We start from the raw sequence: 18,306 nt of genomic DNA on the forward strand, positions 1-18,306 counted from the left end.
GAATTAAATTTGTTTGTAGTTCAAATAAATGGAATTTTATAGTTAAAATTATATTAACTATAATGATCAACATTTCGCGTCAATTAACTGTTTTTATTGTACACAATTTAATTACAAAATATCTCTACCCAAAACGCCACCAAGGAGAAAGTTTACTTAGAACTATTAAGGACATAAATAATTCAAAATTATGATTGTTATAGGTGTTTATTATTATTTATTTAGGCCCTAAGCTGACAAGGTTGTTTTCAATGGAAATGACTACATTATTTCTTAAGAGTCGACAGCTGCTCTTTGCACCGGATTGTCTCGTTGAATATTTCTATAAACTCAAGAGCTGATAAGATTATTTTCAGTGGAAAATTTCCGATTGGAATTACTTTAAGAGACGGGGGCTGAAAATATAGAACTTTTAAGGAATGAAGGAAATTTTGTGAATTATTATTTCTCACAATACAGAATAAAAAGGTTTTATATTCACAATTTTAGTTTAGAGCCTATTATTTAATTATTGATTAGTTTGTATAATTGGTTATAAATTATAGAAGTTCTACTTCGCGTTTCATTAGATTTAATATTAAAAAGAAAACTGACCATTTCATGTCTGCTGGACTACCGAAACTAGAGTGCCAAAATTTTACCACTAACCAGTATAGTGTGCTAAAGAATATAGTTTTTTATTTAATGTTAGTTAAATCAAGCTTAAGGCTTTTCATTGGCGATGGCAGTTATGAGCAGATTTAACTTAAAGGTTGTGATTGGTTGTTGATATGAGGAAGAAAACATAATCCGATTCAGATCAGTTCATTTTTTCATGAACAATGAACTGTGGGTGTAAGGTCAGTGCAATAGCCTTTACACTAAATGTTTAAGTGCTTTACGCCATTTAATTTATGAACCATAACTTAACCATATATATTTCCCACGGGCTTGGAGAATTTTTGTACTGTGCTTTATCACACTGACATGAGACTGGAAAAGCTATTTTTTACGGTATTGAAATGCAAATTTCCGGGTTGGCTTTTGGTATATGAAATGAAACTATATTTAATTAAATTCAATACCATCATGTATTAGCACGTAGTTTTCCAACATTTCGGTTTTAAACGAGTTTAATTTCAAACTATTACGTTTTAAACACGTTCCGGTTTTATAAGGTTAACTTTAAAACGCATCCTTTTGTCAAATGTTTAGGTTTTAAACGCGTTGTTTTGTCAAACGTTTAGGTTTTAAACGAATTTAGTATAAATCGTTTAGGTTCAAAATTTCCAAGTTTTGAACATTTTATTTTTCAGAATTTTTAGGTTTTAAGCACGTAAAAGTTTCGAGTGTTTGCGATTTAAGCACTTTTGAGTTTCCGAATTTTTAGGTTTCAAACTATGTTTCTTTATTAATTTTAGACCCTCACACCTGACTTACCTTGTATTAAATTTCAGAGAGGCACTTCAAATATTTTAAGTGTAATTCACAATTTTAAAAACTAGTTAGTTTTATCTTTGGATAATATATAAAAATTCACTAAATATGATCAAACAAGTACACTCGAAATTAATTTCTATGTGTGAGTAAAGGTTAATAGTGATAATGGAAAAATTAATTGATACAAGCTAAATGGTGTATTCAATATTGATATCTCAACACGTAGTCTCTTCTAAATAATTTCATGATAAAATGTTTTCGGAAAATCTTACTTTAAATCATGTTTTTAACAATAAAAATCGCAACTTATTTTTTAAACAAAATTTTTGCCAACCCTGGCAAGGACCCTTTCTAACATCATAAAATCGAAAATTATAGGAGCTCTTGATTTTCGTGTTCGACTTCGAAGTACATGTTCGTGGTCCGTTGGTTTAGAGGTATGGTACTCGCTATGGGTTCGAGTTGTACCGGGTTCAAATCAAAGAGGGTCCCGTCTTAAAGCTTCATATTGTAAATTTAGAAGTTTATGGCTTTCGTATTTTTCTTCTTAATACGTTTTCGTGGTCCGTTGGTCTAGGAGAGCTTGAAATGAATATTTTAAGGGCTAATTTGGAAGATTGAAACTCCCTCTATCCATAAAACAAAGCCTTAAGACTCCATCATAAAATTCAGAGAAGATACGATGGTAATTAGACAACCTCATATTTTGCATAACTAAGTTTTTCCAAAATGAAGGGAAAGTTCTCTCATGGGTCTAGGGAAATAAGCTTTTACGGCCAATGAGAAAAACATAGGCTTACGAAAACAATTACATTGAAAACTTCGGATGTTTCGTTTCAATTTAAACCAATTACCGCCAGGTTAGGCCTAAAAATTATTGAGAAAACTCGAATAGAAAATAGGTCTTCATTTGCCTAAAATGGAACACCCCGAAACACGGAAATTTACTCTCATCTTCTTACATCCATAACTAATGTTTTGCTCACTAAAGGACAAGAAAAAAGACCTTAAAAGACAAGTAGATTCGTTACCTGTTTAATGATTTTGGTCCCGTAAGCGTAGATTAAAATGCGGAAAAGCTACGGAAATTATTACGTCAAAAAATGAATAATTGGTTCAGTTGGGTTTTTTGTTTTGGTTTTTGAAGTCTTTAGGCCCGCGAAACGAATTGGTCTGACCATGGTTGTTTTTTTTTAATAAATTTTGTGTTTATCTACTCGAGATGTAAATTCCCCTCTAATTAGATTTTGAAGAGGTCAAGTTCAATCGAAGGCAACGTTGAATTTCGAATTTCGAGTTTTTTAATTGAAAGTTTTTCTTAATATTTAAGTGCATCAGTAAATACGGAATGAAACTTAATTAATCAAATAGTTAAGACTAGCCGTTACCCGCGGCGTCGCTCGCGTGTAATTAGAACCTCCATCTAAAATGATATAAAGAATGTGTAGATTTTACTGATGACTAATATTTTTGTAGCACCCTGGGAGCGAAGGCACCCGGCACAGTCCGTCAGCCCGTCGGGATATTTTTTATTACTTTTCACGCGGACATTATTCCATAAAGAAGGGTTTTTAAGTTTTTGGCCGCCATTTAAAAAGATGGCAACAAATCGAACCCAAAAGACCTTTCAGCCCGTCTATAGGTTCTAAATATTTAAGAAATCGGTTGAAACGCGCGGACTTTATTGCATAGAGAATACTTTCTTACATTTCTGGGCGCCATTTTAAAAGATGGCGGAAAATCTAACCCGAAAGACCATTCAGCCCGTCTCAAGGTTAAAGCAAACCAAGCTACTGAATGGCATAGTCCGTCAAATAATCATTCCTTCGAATATGGTTTTATCGGGGAAGACATTAATCAAAACAGTGTTCCAAGACCTACAATACGAGATGCCGCTGGGAATTACGGCTCGAACTTGGTGCTTGTAAAGTATCTAAATAATGTATTTATTTTTGCGGTTGGAGCCTCCTAACCAGGAATGGTTCGGTTCAATTGTAGAGAAAGAAAATATCGTGGGCTTTATTATTGGTTAGTAAATGATTTCGAGGAACCCAGGGGTCCTATAATCAACCGTGCGAACGCAGTTTTATCGGGGACGACAATAATCGTAACAGTGTTCCAAGACCTAGAATGGAAGATGCGTTCTAACGGTTAATGAATGAATGAAAGGAGGATTTATTGTGCATAAAAATAACTACAGAGAGTTAACTAGAATATACACAGGAAGGAAAAAAAATAAATAAATAAATAAAACAATATAAACATGGAATAATTGTATGATGCAAATGAGAAACTTGGAATAACTAATTATAGTGAGGTAAACAATTAAGTATTATGTCGCAAATCTTGTAAGTTACTATGAAATAAGTCAAATTTGTTCCTTATTGCATTGCATGACTTCTGCATTCGATTAAGGGGTATTAAGTTTCCTTTTTTACAATAAAATGTGAAAGGGTTATTCCTGAAGAGACGTGGCACGTGAAAGTTCAGTTTTACCAGTAATTCTGGTAGAGGTATAATATTGTTAACTAATTTGAATATAAATTTTTGAACATAATCGTATAAGGTGCCGCTGTGGAGTACGGCTCGAACTTTGTGCTAGTGAAATTTTTAAATAATGGATTCATTTTTGCGTTTCGAGCCTCCTAACCAAAGTTTTGGTTCAATTGAGGAGAAAAAAAAGCGTGGGCTTTGTTATTGGTTAGTAAATGATTTCAAGGAACCCTGTGGTCCTATAATCTCCGAGGTGATTACAAAGATGGTGTACCAGTTAGGATTTCAACTAGAATATTAAGTTTCGAAAATCAAAAATTTCACTTTCAACAAGATGATTTTTAAAGTTACGCAGTGATAATGCGGAGCGTTTCACCTTTTTCAACATTAAGTTTCATAAAATTCCTCCTTCATGTACGTAACCAGGAAAGGTTCGGCTCATCGAACATGGATTTCTCGTGCAAGATATTAATCGTAACATCGTTCCAAGACCCTCAATAGAAGACGAGATCTAACGGATAAAATATATAAAACCGCAGTATTAACAGATAAAGTTCATGCATGTCGAAATAATAACACTATCAAGTAGATATTTAAGATTTGGGAGTATTATATATTTTTCATTGGATCATTAAATTTATGGGAAAATTGGTATTCAATTGCTTTCGGAGAGACAAAATAAATTGATTTGAGGAATCACCTCATCGTCAAACGATGATATCAAAGCAATCTATACATCTACTGAATTTCGACTAGAGCTATGCTATACGATAGATAAAACATCAAACCGTATATCTAGAAAATATTAATACGTTATAACCGAATATAACGTTAAATTCCGTAACTTAGAAGAACTTGAATTAATAAATATTCACGATCAACTTTCCCAAATTTTGAATTCTCTCATAAGTCATGTAACGCAAAATACTGAAGAATATAATTTAATAAGATTCGCACTAGCTTCTGACGCTTTGGAGAACCCTATCGATTTAAGATTCTTCTTTATAAATGAATTATTTTCTGATCGGTTGCTAGCTAGTGTTGAAAAGGTGGTGCAGTCTAAGCGTAATCTTATACTAGAGGGTTCTCCAAAAATTGATGTCAATATTCTAAAATGTAATCTTCCAATGGCAGGCATCTTCCATATTTAGTTTTTGGTCTTATATGTTATGGATATTTAAGCTATCAACATAATTTGATGAACGGCGGTATTTCATTGAACTGACTTTTAAGAAATGAGTTCAACGTTATAAGGTATTTATCCAAGAGAGGTTTAAGTGATAAAAAGAGCCGACAGGTGTTAATTAAAGAGGTAAGAGGATTCTGGCCAGCGTTGCTTTTAATGGTTATACCAACAATAGCTTCGGCTTTTATTAGCTAATGAAAATGTGCGTTTTAGTACCAGCAGCTTTATTGATGGACAATCAAAAGGAAGTTAACAGTTTAGACAACGCCATTAAAGAGGTACTGAGAAAACCTGGTTTTGCCGAGGATAAATTGGAGTACCATTTAACTCTACAAAAGGTTTTATCTTTAAAGAGTGTAGCAGAGCTACCAAGTGTTTCAATCTTGCCACCTACAACGAACTCGTCGTTTCCAGCACCCGCAGTGTCGAGTAAAATACCGCTTTTAAGTCCTTCATCCTCTCCTTGGATTCGTCCATCGTGGCCTACCTCTACCCTGAATATATCTATTAATAACTCTACTTCATCCCAGAATACATCTTTGCGACCCTATCTTCTAATTTCGCTACCCCACAGCCCATACTGAACAGTACAACAATGGGTCTAACACAGGCGATGTCGTTTCTCTATCCATCGTCTCTCTCTCTCGAAAGACCAGTATGCCAGTTTTAACACCCATGGTTCCGAATAAGCCCGTGGCGTGTCGAATTCAACGGATCTTTTAAACGTAATGGTCTTCTGGATCAATGTTCCGAAAACTTAATCCTAAGGATGCGGCTTGGTCAAAAAAACAGACTCGAGAAAAATCCATCTACGAAATTAAAACCCTACCCTACACAAGCCAAAATAAAAGAGATCGTGCTAGTTTGAAAGAGTTTCAAACTAATGAAGCTTATATCGCGTGGGTAACTTAGAGACAGCTAAAAAATTGCCTTGCCTTTAAAATTATTATTACAGTTAATATAAAAGCATGTATTTGATTATATATAAAAGCATGTACCTGATTATATATAAAAGCATGTATCCGATTATATATAAAAGCATGTATCTGATTTTATATAAAAGCATGTTTCTGATTATATATAAAAGCATGTATCTGACTATTACAATTTATATAATAATAAATACTTCTATTCTCGTAGTCAAAACACATGTCTCTGATTATTAAATATTAATTACAACTTAAGAAAATATTTTATTGATTACATTTTTCATAACTATGTCTTAACAAGTGCAGATATCTCTATAGAGATAAGGAGTCGTTAAATTCCGTTTTATTTTCATTCATTTTCATAACGTTTTTTAACCAATTTTCTATACTTCTTTGAATTAGAAAGAATATACAATGAGCAGGGTTTGCAAGTTTTAAACAAATTGTTTTAAACTTTGGTTTAAAACTTGTTTTATACAGCCATTAAAAACACCAATTTGTTTAAAACGTTTTAAAAAAAGTTTAAAACTCTTTTTATGGAGAGAAATTTTAACTCTATTCATTTGAAAATGAGCGAAGATAATAAATAACAGAAATAATAAGCGGTCCTATAGTCTCCGAGGTGATTACAAAGATGGTGGTGGACCATTTAGGATTTCAACTAGAATATTAAGTTTCGAAAATCAAAATGTCACTTTCAACAAGATAATTTTTAAAGTTACATGGTCCTAAGACCATTAACCTCCCCCGGAACTCGCAACGCAAGCTTTCTACTTTTCGTGGTTTTCTGTTACGCGCGATCCTAGCGACCCTTGCGGTTTTTTGGGGAAACTTTTAGGGTGTACCGAATTTCCGGTTTACAGGTTCCTCTTTGCTATTTAAAAATGGCGGATCACGACGAAGATGATGAGAATGAAAATGTTAATGTGTAAGTTTTTGAAATTTAGCGATATATTATTTTGCTATTTATCATAACTGTACATTGGGCATTATTGTAGTTAAACCGTTGCGGCCTCGGCCTCCGAATTTAGAAGAAGACGATCTTATTTCTTCTATTTAAGCGATATACCGAACCGGAAGTTCTGTACACCCTATAAGTTTCTATCCGTTGCCGCTTGGTGATACCCTTGTCGCGAAAACAGCCGTAACTTCTAGAGGCGGAAATTTCAATACTAGGATCTTATTGCGATGCGAGTCCCGGGGGTTGTTAATGGTCTTAGCATGGTCATAATGCGTAGCGCTTCATCTTTTTCAACATTAAGTTTAATAAAATTCCTCCTTCATGTACGTTATCGCGTTAATGACGAAAATACGGTTATTAAACGACTGACATTGCCGTCGCTAAAATTACTTCTACACTGGCAACTACAAATGCGGATGGATATTCTATAGAGATAAGGAGTCGTTAATTTCCGTTTTACTTTCATTAATTTTAATAACGTTTCAAAATTTAAGGAGTTCTTGCTCTTTTTAAACAGTCAGTAGAATATTTCACATATTCAATATTATGTCTCAACACGTATTCCCTTCAAAATAATTAATATCATAAAATAAATTCGGAAAATCTAATTTGTTCTTGAAAAAGCGTAAATCTGGGAGCACGGCAGCTCCCCGCCAAATCGAGCACTGACATCCTTTTCTCGAAGGAACTCACGGCACTTTTTAGACCACTGTAACTTCGTGATGGGTATAGGTAAAAGTCTGAAATTTTGCTTGCCGCAAGGACTGTCAATCCTAGCGATAGTTTCCAAATTTCAAGATCCTACCCTTTATACTTTTCGGAATATCGAAGGTGAAATCTACCTTATTTTGTCACTCATCAAAATTCTAAGGTACTTCTAGGGTAGATAGAAACTTAAAATTCAGGATTTAGTTTTCATTTATTATATAAAGCACAGAAAAATTAAAACATCTCGAAATTTTTATAAAATTGTTCTTTAGTTCTTTAATTTAAAACTAGAAATAGTGTGTGTTCTTGTTGAAAGGACGTAAAGGTCGTAACTGATGCAACTTTCTTATTTTAGGATATAGCGTACTATCTTTTATGTATATTCTCTAGGGGTCGAAAGGGGTAATTCAGCGTAAATATGGACAAGCGTTAACAATTATATTGGCATACGAAGTACAACGAGAGGTTCTTGTTTTAATATAACTACCGAAGTATAACGAGAGGCTCTACAAAAAGAAGTGAGATCCTACGAAAAACATTTACATGTACAAAAATGGGCCAAGCCTCGCCTCGTGCCCTTTCCGCCGTAAAACGTTCTGAGCGAGCCAGAGCGATTTCAACTTTTGATAAATGTGCGTTTTTCAAGGATTCGTTGTAGATTATAATGGAATTTGAATATCTCAAATTGAATTCTGCATATTTTTTCATTGGTGGTTTTAAAGGCTTTCCTACGTCTCGATCCAATTTGCATCCATAATATTCAACTTGTAGATCCTGAATTGCTTGAAGAAATGGGTAAAGCGAAGGCTTGGAGTTGAATTTCTGATTAAGCTTGTGATGAAATCCTTCCAGATGATTGTTTGTTCTTAATTGGAAATTGGAAAAGTGATTCCACATATTTCGGGTATGCTGTTTGCTATCCAACCACGTTTCCACGAAATAATTGAGGAACCTTTCCACGTTCGGCTTCTTTGTTGGAAAATCATTTTGCATAAGTAGCCAGAGATCATCCTGGTCGTCTAGTGGAACTAGTGCAAATGCCATCAACCGTTTTACCATTCTTCGTACGTCCTCATCGCTCTTGTAAAGGGTGGATAGGCCTTTAGAATTAATAGCTCGCCACACGGCCTGAGTGAAATGGAAATAACAACCTTTGATAGTAGCACCGGCGAATTTTTCGGTAACACTTCCAATCATGGCGCTTTCGAAGTCTATCTGGAATTTCTTTGGGTTGAATGTAAGGCCACGTTTAGTTGTTTCTTGTGATATAATATCAAATAGTCGATTATACACGTTTTTGGTGTGTCCAGGTAGAAGGGCATAAACCAAAGGAAGCATAACTTGGTTGTAGGAAGCATGGATACCGTAGAGTGACTTGGACAGGCATAATGGGTTCCATCCATGAATAAGCAGTCCGCTTGACAAAGAATTCTTAAAAATTTCTCAGAGGCAAAAACCAGGATCTTGTCATCTGTACCATTATCCGCAACTAGGAACCTTTCCCCAGACTCTCCGAATGTCTTCCATTCACTTTCTAAATGTATGTCACGGCGATGTAATGGGTTCGAAGGTAAGTGAGCTGAACGACGTCTGTATAGCACTGACCGCACCGACTTGAATTCCGGCAAAATAGCATGGGTTTCAATCTCTCTGCTCCCGCTAGCAGTCGTTTGACGCTTCGTTTGTTGGTTCGCATCGCTGAAAATATCACGAACCTGTTTTCGTTTATTTCTTGGAGAATTTACCTGTTTTATCATTTCAGCTTTGGCTTGCATCTTTACTATAATGTTGGAATCAGCATCGTGAGATGGGTGATTTAACGGGGCTGCACCTTTTATTTCGCCATTCACTCCTATTATTCGAACCTTGCAGGAGGGATTTCTACATTTATAGTAATTAGTTTTATCCTTTTTCTTATTCAATTGAAACAAGTAGCCATTATTAATGTAAAGAAAACAGCCTTTATTAGAAATTCTCTCCATTATCAATAGGCCTTTCCGAAAAAGTTTCTGAGCCCGGGGCAGCTTGTTTAAAAGGTCCCGCGCACGCGCATATCAACCAGAAAAACGTAACTGGTACGTCAGTGGGCGCCGTCCGGCGCTGAATTATTGAGAGAAAGTTAGGCTTGGCGCTTTTTTTAAACCGTTACTAAATAGAAATTTTTAAACGTCAAGGATGGATGCGGAAGCCACTCAACAAGCTGCGAAGAAAATGAAAAAGTAAGTTACTCAATTAATTAAATCTTTATAACGTAAATAGTTTTACTAGAGGAAAATAGTATGTAACCTAGCTTTATTTTTTATTAATAAGGCAGAGTCTCAAGAACGCTAGAAAAGCAGTAAACAAAGTTGTACCATTACCGAAAGGTAACTGGACCAAACTTCTAAAAGTGCTTCCAGGAAGATTTGACGAAAGCACTATTTTAAAACTTCACCATAATTCCAAAGCTTAGAAACATCTTCCTCAGGGCTATAGGATGTTTAAAGTTGAAAAGGTATCAGAGATTTTCTTAAGCGCAAGTTCTCATTTCCAAAATGATGTGTTTAAACCTTTGGAGAACAAACAAACGGCAACGTCGTACGTTTTTATCAAGGGCAAGGTTGAAGCATCATTTACTGTGCATTCACACTATGAAATAGCCATCAAATTAAATTGTGATAATGGTCTAGTCGAGAGTTCTTGGTGTGGTTGCAAAGCTGGTGAAAGGGGGGGGGTTTGCAAACACGTTGGAGCCTCTTTGTGGTACTTGCTCGATTGCAAGCGAGATGGAAGGGTTTATGTCCCTGATACTATTTCCTGCACAGCTAAATCCAGAGCGTGGGGACTACCTAATACCCAAAAAAAGCTTTCAAGCCCAAAATTTTCAGAGCTGGACTTCATCAAGCACATGCCTGGGAACTCTAGCGAAATACAGAAAAAAAGACAAGAAGGTCAAAGAAGCTATTCGTCCTTGCAAAAATTTGGAACTGAAGACGACGTAAGAAATTTGAAACTTCGTATTGAAACAACTTGCAACAGCTGAAGACTTCTTTTGGTTCTCTGGTAAGATCTTCGACATATGTCCCAACTCTTCGTATTGTTCCATGAATCCATCGTATAAGGCTTTCAACTCCGGGCGCGCGTCGATCTTCCTTTCAATTTGGTAGAATCTTCTCAGGGCTAACTCGCGCGAAGATCCAAGAGGAATCGTTGGCTCTTTCATTGATATGCGTACCACGAATCTTCCGGCTGGATCTCGGTAATGGGACTTTAGAAAATCCTCCTCGCAAGCTTTTTCTTCCGGCGTCATGATTTGTTTCTTTGGTACTTGTTCAATCGCCCAAAATTTATTCAGGGTTTCTTCGAGTGTGAGAGTATGATGAAGGTGTATATGTACTCTAGGTTGTTCAATGCTCGTCGGCCCGGAAACCAGCCATCCTAGCTTGGAATTGATCGCATCTGGAGAAAAGGCATCCTTGGTTCGTTTCCCACTTAAAAGGAGTTTGAAAAATACGTCAGCACCCAACAGTACATCAATGTCACCAGGGATGTTAAACTCGGGATCCGCTTGTCGCAGCTTCCGGAGATGAGGCCAGTTGCTTGTATCATATTTTCGTAAAGGCAGCTGACATGTGATTTTCTTCAATACATAAGCGTTGACGCAAAACCTTTCTGAAGTTGCGTCCTCGAAGAATGGTTTGAAGTGAACCTGAGTAAGTCCTCTAGCTCGACCGAGTTGCGTCGCACCTAGTCCTACTACTTCCGTCTGGACTTTCTTTCGTGCGAGGCCCAGTCTCGCCATGCACGCTTCGGAGATGCATGATACGGTCGATCCGCCATCCAATAGAGCTCGAACTTGAAGGGCTGTCTCCTGCGCAGTTTTTACTTTGATTACAGCTGTAGCTAGTATGGAATCATCCCTTGCACAGGCGACGTCCTGGACATGAAAATTCTGCGCCTGGCTTGTTTGTTGTCTATCGGAATCTTTAGTATTGGATGGTTGACTTGAATCTGGTTTCTCATCTTCCACGTGAAGAAGGGAGTGATGCTTTTAATCGCAGGTCTTGCAGTATTTTTCCAGTGGACAGTCTTTCACTCTATGTCCTGACAGAAGGCAGTTGAAACAAAGGTTCGATTTCTGTACTAATGATCGTCTTTCGTGGACCTTCATAGCGGACAGTCTTGGGCATCGGAAATTGAAATGATTGGCGGAACAGAACGTACATTTACCATCTGAGTACGATGCTCCAGTTCTGGTGTGCAAGGTCACTGGGTTCCTCGTGACGTGAGGATTGCGACCGGATGATGATGCCGCCAAGGAGCGCGCTCTTTGTTCAATAAACTCCAGCAGATCGCTTGACTTTGGTATCTCTGTGTTCTTGAGACTAAGTTCCCATTGCTCCTTAGAAGACGGATCTAACTTCTGGGTTAGAAGGAACACCAGAACCGCATCCCATTTATTCGCTATCGGAAGTGTGTCGAGAGCTCTGTTACATTCCATCGCCGCATCCACGATCGATCGTAAGGCATTTGAGTTGCTTGTTGGTATCATAGGCAGCGAGAAGAATCGTCTCATAATGGCAAAGTAGAGTTCTCTGTTGTTTGCGAACCTCCTGGTGACCGTATCCCAAGCAATGGTGTAATTGGCATCAGAAATGGTGAGTGATTTGATTAGATTTACGGCGTTTCCGGTTAAACTTGACTTGAGATAGGTAAATTTCATGGAATCTGATCATTCTTGATTGTTGTGGATGGCAGTGAGGTACATGTCCCGGAACGATATCCAATTATGTATTTCTCCCGCGAACGTTGGGAGGTTGATTTTAGGTAACTTGATCTCCGAATGTGATTCTACAGACAACTGACGTGTCGAGATTGGAACCATAGTGGCTCGCATAGACTTAAATGCGCATTTCAAATTCGTATACAACGTGAATAAGTCATCCCATTTCTGTTCATGCAGGCTAGCATTTTCAGCGTCCAACGAGACCACCTTGACATGCGCCTCATCTATGACTTGCCACGACTTGTCCACTTCTTCCAGAAAAAATTCCAATTGCTGTTGATTAAGAGGAGTCTTGGCATGTTTTTTAACTCTGTTGCTGATGTTGTTAAGACCCAATTCGCCTTTATTCCGTTCCGCAGTGGCTTCCGCCAGAGCTGTTACAGGCATTGTGAACGTCCGCAGTGTTGATCAACCCAACGACCAGCTATCCACGTAATTAAGCCGACTCTGACGATCCAGCTCGACGGACCATAAATGTTCGTGAGCTAGTCGAATAGGCCTACCCGACAACTAGCGCGGACGACTTGATACGGTAAAAGGTTATAATTGGCATGTACGCGACGGTGATGTCTGACGACAAGAAACCGAACTTGTTTAAGTAAACGTAAACAATTTTATTGACTAATGATAAAACTGAGCGAAGTACCCGAACGGCGACTTCCAAACCAAAAACAAACTTTGATATTAAGTTATCTGAATATATAGTTCATACAAAAAAATTAATTCTAAAAATTTAAACTAACAAACGAAATTAAACTAGGTTTACAAAATTGGTATGGTTTTTTATGTAATAGTATTTTTTCCGAACGGAACACAGGCCCTATATGCAAACGACGGAAAGCAGTTAACGAATCTTTCCTTAAAACTATTTTTAAAGGAACTGATTTGTCCAAAAATAAATATGTACAGGAAGAATTGAAAAATGAAATATTTGCTGCTGAAAAATATAAAGCTATTCGCTGTGATACGGTCACCTTTGCAACTGGACTTTGCGTAAATCCCCCTTTGCCGATGTTGGGTGCTTCTCCCGATCGTTTAGTTTTTGAGAAAGAGGTTGGTTACGGCCTCCTGGAAATAAAAACCTTAGCCAAGTGCAAAGAGAAAGGTCTAAATCTAATGGACGCTATCGAAACCAAAGAAACTACCAGCAAGTTTCTTAAGAAAAATGAAAATGGGGAGCTACATTTGGATCAAAACCACAATGACTATTATCAAGTTCAAACGCAAATGGGTATAACAGGTTTGAAATGGTGTGATTTCTTAGTAGATTGTGGAGATAATAAGCCATTCTGTGAACGCATAGTTTTTGATGAGCAACTTTTTAAAAAACAAATAGTTCCTAAGCTTCTGACGTTCTACGTAGAGTATGGAGTGCAATACTTAGAACAACAAGAAAAAGCCTAAAAATTGTGATCTCACTTTAAACTGTGGAATTTAAGTTATTTAAACTGTGCAATTTATCTTATTTGATCTCATATTTAAAAAAGTCAGTCAACAAATGCTTTTTAAATAAAACTCATTTTTATTTTACTGATGGAGCTCTGATGCCTCAGACATTTGTATGGCTGGTTTTCTATCAAGCAGGGGCTCATTACAAAAATTCACTAAATAAGTACAAATTTTCCATACTTTATTTAGCTGGGTTGTCATTGAATTTGGGAATATTGTACTCAAAATGTTATATTCTTTAACACTCCTTATAACTATTTCTACGTGTATGCGCACACTCGCAATATCTCTTGTGTAAATCTCTTCCTCTTTAGTTAGTTGGACTTTGCCGTTCAAGAAGGGTAGTATATTTAAAGACACTCCTTGTTTATTTAGCAAATCTTTTACCAAAAACTCTCTGTCTGCCATTACAGAATCTCCAGGCTCTAAAAGAGAAAGTATTCCGCTTTGTTGAGTTAATTCCACGTCAGACATTCGGCCAGGAACCAAATCTGTCACAAAACTAATAAATCCATTTCCAATAAGGACTTTGGCTGTATTATGAGTCTTGTATGATGACCACGTATCACTCTGGGTGCTGTAGTCACTTGGTTTTTGGATAAATAACTCGGTCGCGTCAATAATGACACGTGTTTTTGGGAATTTTCCATGAACTCAGTAGGCATATATTTATCTATAGTGCTTCGTGAAGGCCAAAATCTGTAGTCGGTCAAGCGCTTTTCCAGTAAGTTAAACCAAGTAGAACAAATACTTGACACAGTAGAAACCGAAACGTGAAACCGATACGCAAGGTCTTGCTCTAATCGACCAACTCTTAAACGGCAAAGTGTTAAAAACAACTGATCCTGGAACGATAAGCTCATAGGGCGACCACGAAGACGCTTATTGGAAAGTCTCTCATTCTTTCGTTTGTATCCCATTGTACCATAATGCATTGTTAAATAAGTCTTTAAAAACTTCTAAGGAGTCGCAACCAGTATACAACTTTAGCATCGATGGTGAAGATGAAACCTTTTTTTAATGAAAAACACTGCTTTTCTTTGACTTCTTTTCGCAAATTAGTTACTTCGACGTTGTAATCCTTGTTTTTAGTTGTTAGAGCTGATATAGTTTCTTCCAAAGACAAATTTTCTTTTTTTAAGTTATTAATTTGGATTTCCATATTTTCAAATTTTGACACATCAGCTTTTAGCTTTGAAACATCTTCATTGAGTTTAGCATTTTCCTGTTTCAAACTCGCCACTAAGGAATTTAGGTTAAACAGTTCTGAAATCTGTTCCTCCACCTTGCATTGCAATTTAAAATTTTCCTGACGTAGTTTACTAATAACCTTAGCTAGAGAAATGGAATCCTCTTGAAGGGAATAGTCGTGGCCTATTATTTAAAATACTTCTATTTAATAGAACTTTCAAAATAAAGGAAAATGAGAAAACAAATACCATTTGAGTGAGGGTTTTGTTTGAGACTTGATGAGGAACACTCAGGTTCTTCACATGGCCAATTTTTGGCTACAATCAACTTGAATCACTAGGCTGTTTTGACTTTCTTCCCCGATTTCAATTTCATGTGACACAGCTGGTAAAACTGCGTCATGAAGTTGATGGAAATACTTTGGTATTTTATCATCGTATAGCTTCCTGCCTGACTTATTGAAATGAAAGCCACAAATAGCTTGATGTTTTAAGCCAAACTTCTTTCTCACAGGGGTAACTCATGGCCGTTTATCAGACAAGTTGATAGAATCTGAGATATTAAGCTCAATAACGTCTACCCATTTACTTCGTAGTAACGGGTCTTTCGGAAATGGACTAAACGTCACATTACGATTCCTAAGCGCTGGTATGCAACAGCGTCGCCCGCTCATATTGAAGGGTTGGCAAAAATCCGGATAATTTGAATAAAATCCAGACCAGTGTTTTTTATTGGATTAAACCGGATTTTATTGGATTTATCCGGATTTTTTTAAAAAACGAGTCATTTTAGGTTTTTTGAAGGCAAAGTACTTCTGTTTAGCTCTTATTTGAGTTTAAGGGCACTCCCCGACCCCTAGCCCCGGTTCCGATACAAAATCGTCTTTTAGTTTAACTGCTAAAATGTTTTCATGAAATCTCTTTCTTTCCTGAGTGCACGAGCCTATCATTAGCGCGGCTCCAGTGGATCCCTTACAAAGGGGACTTTCCTTCTAAACTCCGGGTTTGGCTTGGCAAAGGCTAGTGGGCGGGATTTATACATGCACGTATAAATCCCGCCCACAAATGTTTCTAGCTTACCCAAGCCAAAACTGGAGTTCGTAAGGAAAGTCAACTTGTAGGGGATCCACTGGAACCACGCTATGCTTTAAGTTCGGGTAATATTGGTAATATATTGTAAGCTGTAACTGGAAAGTAACTGCTAACAACTATTAGTTTTATAATTTATAATAAGTAATCATTAGTTATCGCTTCATATATTTTCGCCTTGTTTCTGGTTGTATTTTAATAATTTTTATGGCACAAAATTGATTTTTCCCCATTCATAATTAAGCCGGATATTTTAGGTGGATTTTTAAGTGGATTAATCCGGATTAAACCAGGTGGTTTAAATTGGACTGGATAGGTAGTTGCCAACCCTGTCATATTGTCAATTCTTCTTCAACTAAACACAATGTTAATAGTACTATTATTAATCCTAAGTGACTAAGTCCAAGTTTTCCGCATCTAGCCAAGGCTTAGCTAAAACCGACGTTAAAAATACAATGTATGCAAGGTATAGATTATAATTGTTATAAGAAAAGTACCTGTATATAATGTTAATTTATATTTTACGAAATTAAGTCTAAATAACAACTAAAAAAATTGGAAACGATCGAACTAGTAACTACAAACAAAAATACTATTATCACGTTAAATCTTAAACAGAAAGCGGCCATTACAAGTACGAGATTCAGAACGACTGCGCAAGAAAATTGGTTTTAATCGGCTGCTACTTGAACTGAACTGACTCGATTGAACTGCTGTCGGGCCTTTTACCCAGGATTCTTTTCGTTTTTTTTCGGAAAGGCCTATTACTCTTAAAATGAAATTTTGCATTTCAAACATCAATATATATATACAACGAAAACTGTAGGGAAAAAAATCCTTAAAAAAAGTGAAAACGTTTGCTTTTTAAATTTTGATATATATTTTCCCAAAACCGCACATTTGGGCTGTTTTCGGTTGAATGGGAAACGCGTTCGGTCGAATGGGACACAAGGAAGCAAATACCGACGTTCCCTATGGGTGGACAATCCGACAATATTTTTAGATTGTACTGAAACGCACCTCCTAAAACGGTCGCAGCTGCGCGTAGTACATAAATAATTTAGTTGTCCAAGGGCAGGTACGTCTTTTTGCGGACCGTCACAGTGAGGGCAATGGAGCTGCTTCAGGCTCGACGGAAAACTCACGTTACAGGCCCTAAGTTATTTACCGAAAATTTTGCAACAAAATACATACGAATATTATTATATCAAAAGAAATAATACTTACATTTTGAATAAAGTATTTCACTACAACTGTATACGTCAGATTATCAAGAAACTATTAATCAAAAATGTCTTGATTAGAATCAAGTCCTAAAAAGTATCGATAAGACTGAGGTTATCACTTGACTGAAGGATCAGATATTAACTTTTCATTTTAATTGAAACTTAAAGGCATGCTTAAGAAAAAACAACGTTCCATTACCGTTTTCCATTGAAATAACTTATTTTACAGGTAATCAATTTCAAAAATTTACTTATCTCGGGTTTTCGGGCACAAATCCATTCCCCCAAAACATTTTATCATTACATTAATCACTTTTGAGAGAGTACGTGTATGACATTCCCTCATTTGTGCCCGGCATGCTTCGCAATGGATACGTTTTAAAACAATGGCGGAAAATTAAGTAGGGGCAGTTAGATTTTTACTCGTGGTTATGAAAAATGATGTAATGTCTAGTGTACTTCAGTCAACAGTCATACTGTTCATTCTCATAGCTCAGGACATGATTAATGCTGCTCACTATTTCTCTCTCTAGTTTCAAACAATGGTTAGAGACCATACAGTGCCGCAGGTCGCACATGAATATATTTCAACCACAGTTTACATCAATTCTCTGTGGTCGTACTATTAGCGGGTTAAGCACTAATTTGTTCAGAACATGTCTCGAAAGTGTGCTTGTTGTAAGTTTTTAAAGCAGTGTTGCCAGTGTGTGGGTAGTTTCCCACATCGTGGGAGATTTAGGTTTGGTTTTAGGCTCTGTGGGGAAAAAGTAATATTTTTCCGAAATCAATCAAACGTCGGAATTTTCCTGTTAAAGGGTTAATAGTGCAAAATTTTCATAAATGCACTAATTTTAACTGCACAGTTAAAATTAGTGCATTTTCGAAAATTTT

The 18,306-nt window shown here is 36.6% G+C and overlaps 3 protein-coding genes across 4 annotated transcripts; 1 reads left to right on the plus strand and 2 right to left on the minus strand.

The window, feature by feature from the left end:
* Window positions 1-4,973: 4,973 nt before the first annotated feature.
* Window positions 4,974-5,942, plus strand: LOC149635024 (uncharacterized). Of its 2 annotated transcripts, XM_089850886.1 has the most exons (3): window positions 4,974-5,376; window positions 5,452-5,527; window positions 5,673-5,942. In XM_089850886.1, exons 1-3 carry the CDS (start codon window positions 5,293-5,295, stop codon window positions 5,819-5,821), a joined length of 309 nt encoding a protein of 102 aa, XP_089707012.1. In that variant the 5' UTR covers window positions 4,974-5,292; the 3' UTR covers window positions 5,822-5,942. The 2 variants fall into 2 exon arrangements, with proteins under 2 accessions (XP_089707012.1, XP_089707010.1); XM_089850884.1 differs by having other exon boundaries at window positions 4,974-5,527.
* A 4,617-nt stretch (window positions 5,943-10,559) lies between these two features.
* LOC149635025 (uncharacterized) lies at window positions 10,560-12,398 on the minus strand. The gene is made up of 2 exons (XM_089850904.1): window positions 11,820-12,398; window positions 10,560-11,723 (listed from the first exon to the last, which is right to left on the minus strand). The coding sequence occupies exons 1-2, from the start codon at window positions 12,396-12,398 to the stop codon at window positions 10,560-10,562; spliced, it is 1,743 nt and encodes a 580-aa protein (XP_089707030.1).
* A 1,590-nt stretch (window positions 12,399-13,988) lies between these two features.
* On the minus strand, window positions 13,989-14,845 carry LOC149635026 (uncharacterized). Its single transcript, XM_089850905.1, has 2 exons — window positions 14,470-14,845; window positions 13,989-14,401 (listed from the first exon to the last, which is right to left on the minus strand). Exons 1-2 carry the CDS (start codon window positions 14,843-14,845, stop codon window positions 13,989-13,991), a joined length of 789 nt encoding a protein of 262 aa, XP_089707031.1.
* Between the last annotated feature and the right edge of the window lie 3,461 nt (window positions 14,846-18,306).

This window comes from Phalangium opilio, unplaced genomic scaffold (assembly GCF_054372755.1).
Source record: "Phalangium opilio isolate 3A_F unplaced genomic scaffold, DU_Popi_V2 ptg000095l_1, whole genome shotgun sequence".
In the NCBI taxonomy this organism is placed as follows: Eukaryota; Metazoa; Arthropoda; class Arachnida; order Opiliones; family Phalangiidae; genus Phalangium; species Phalangium opilio.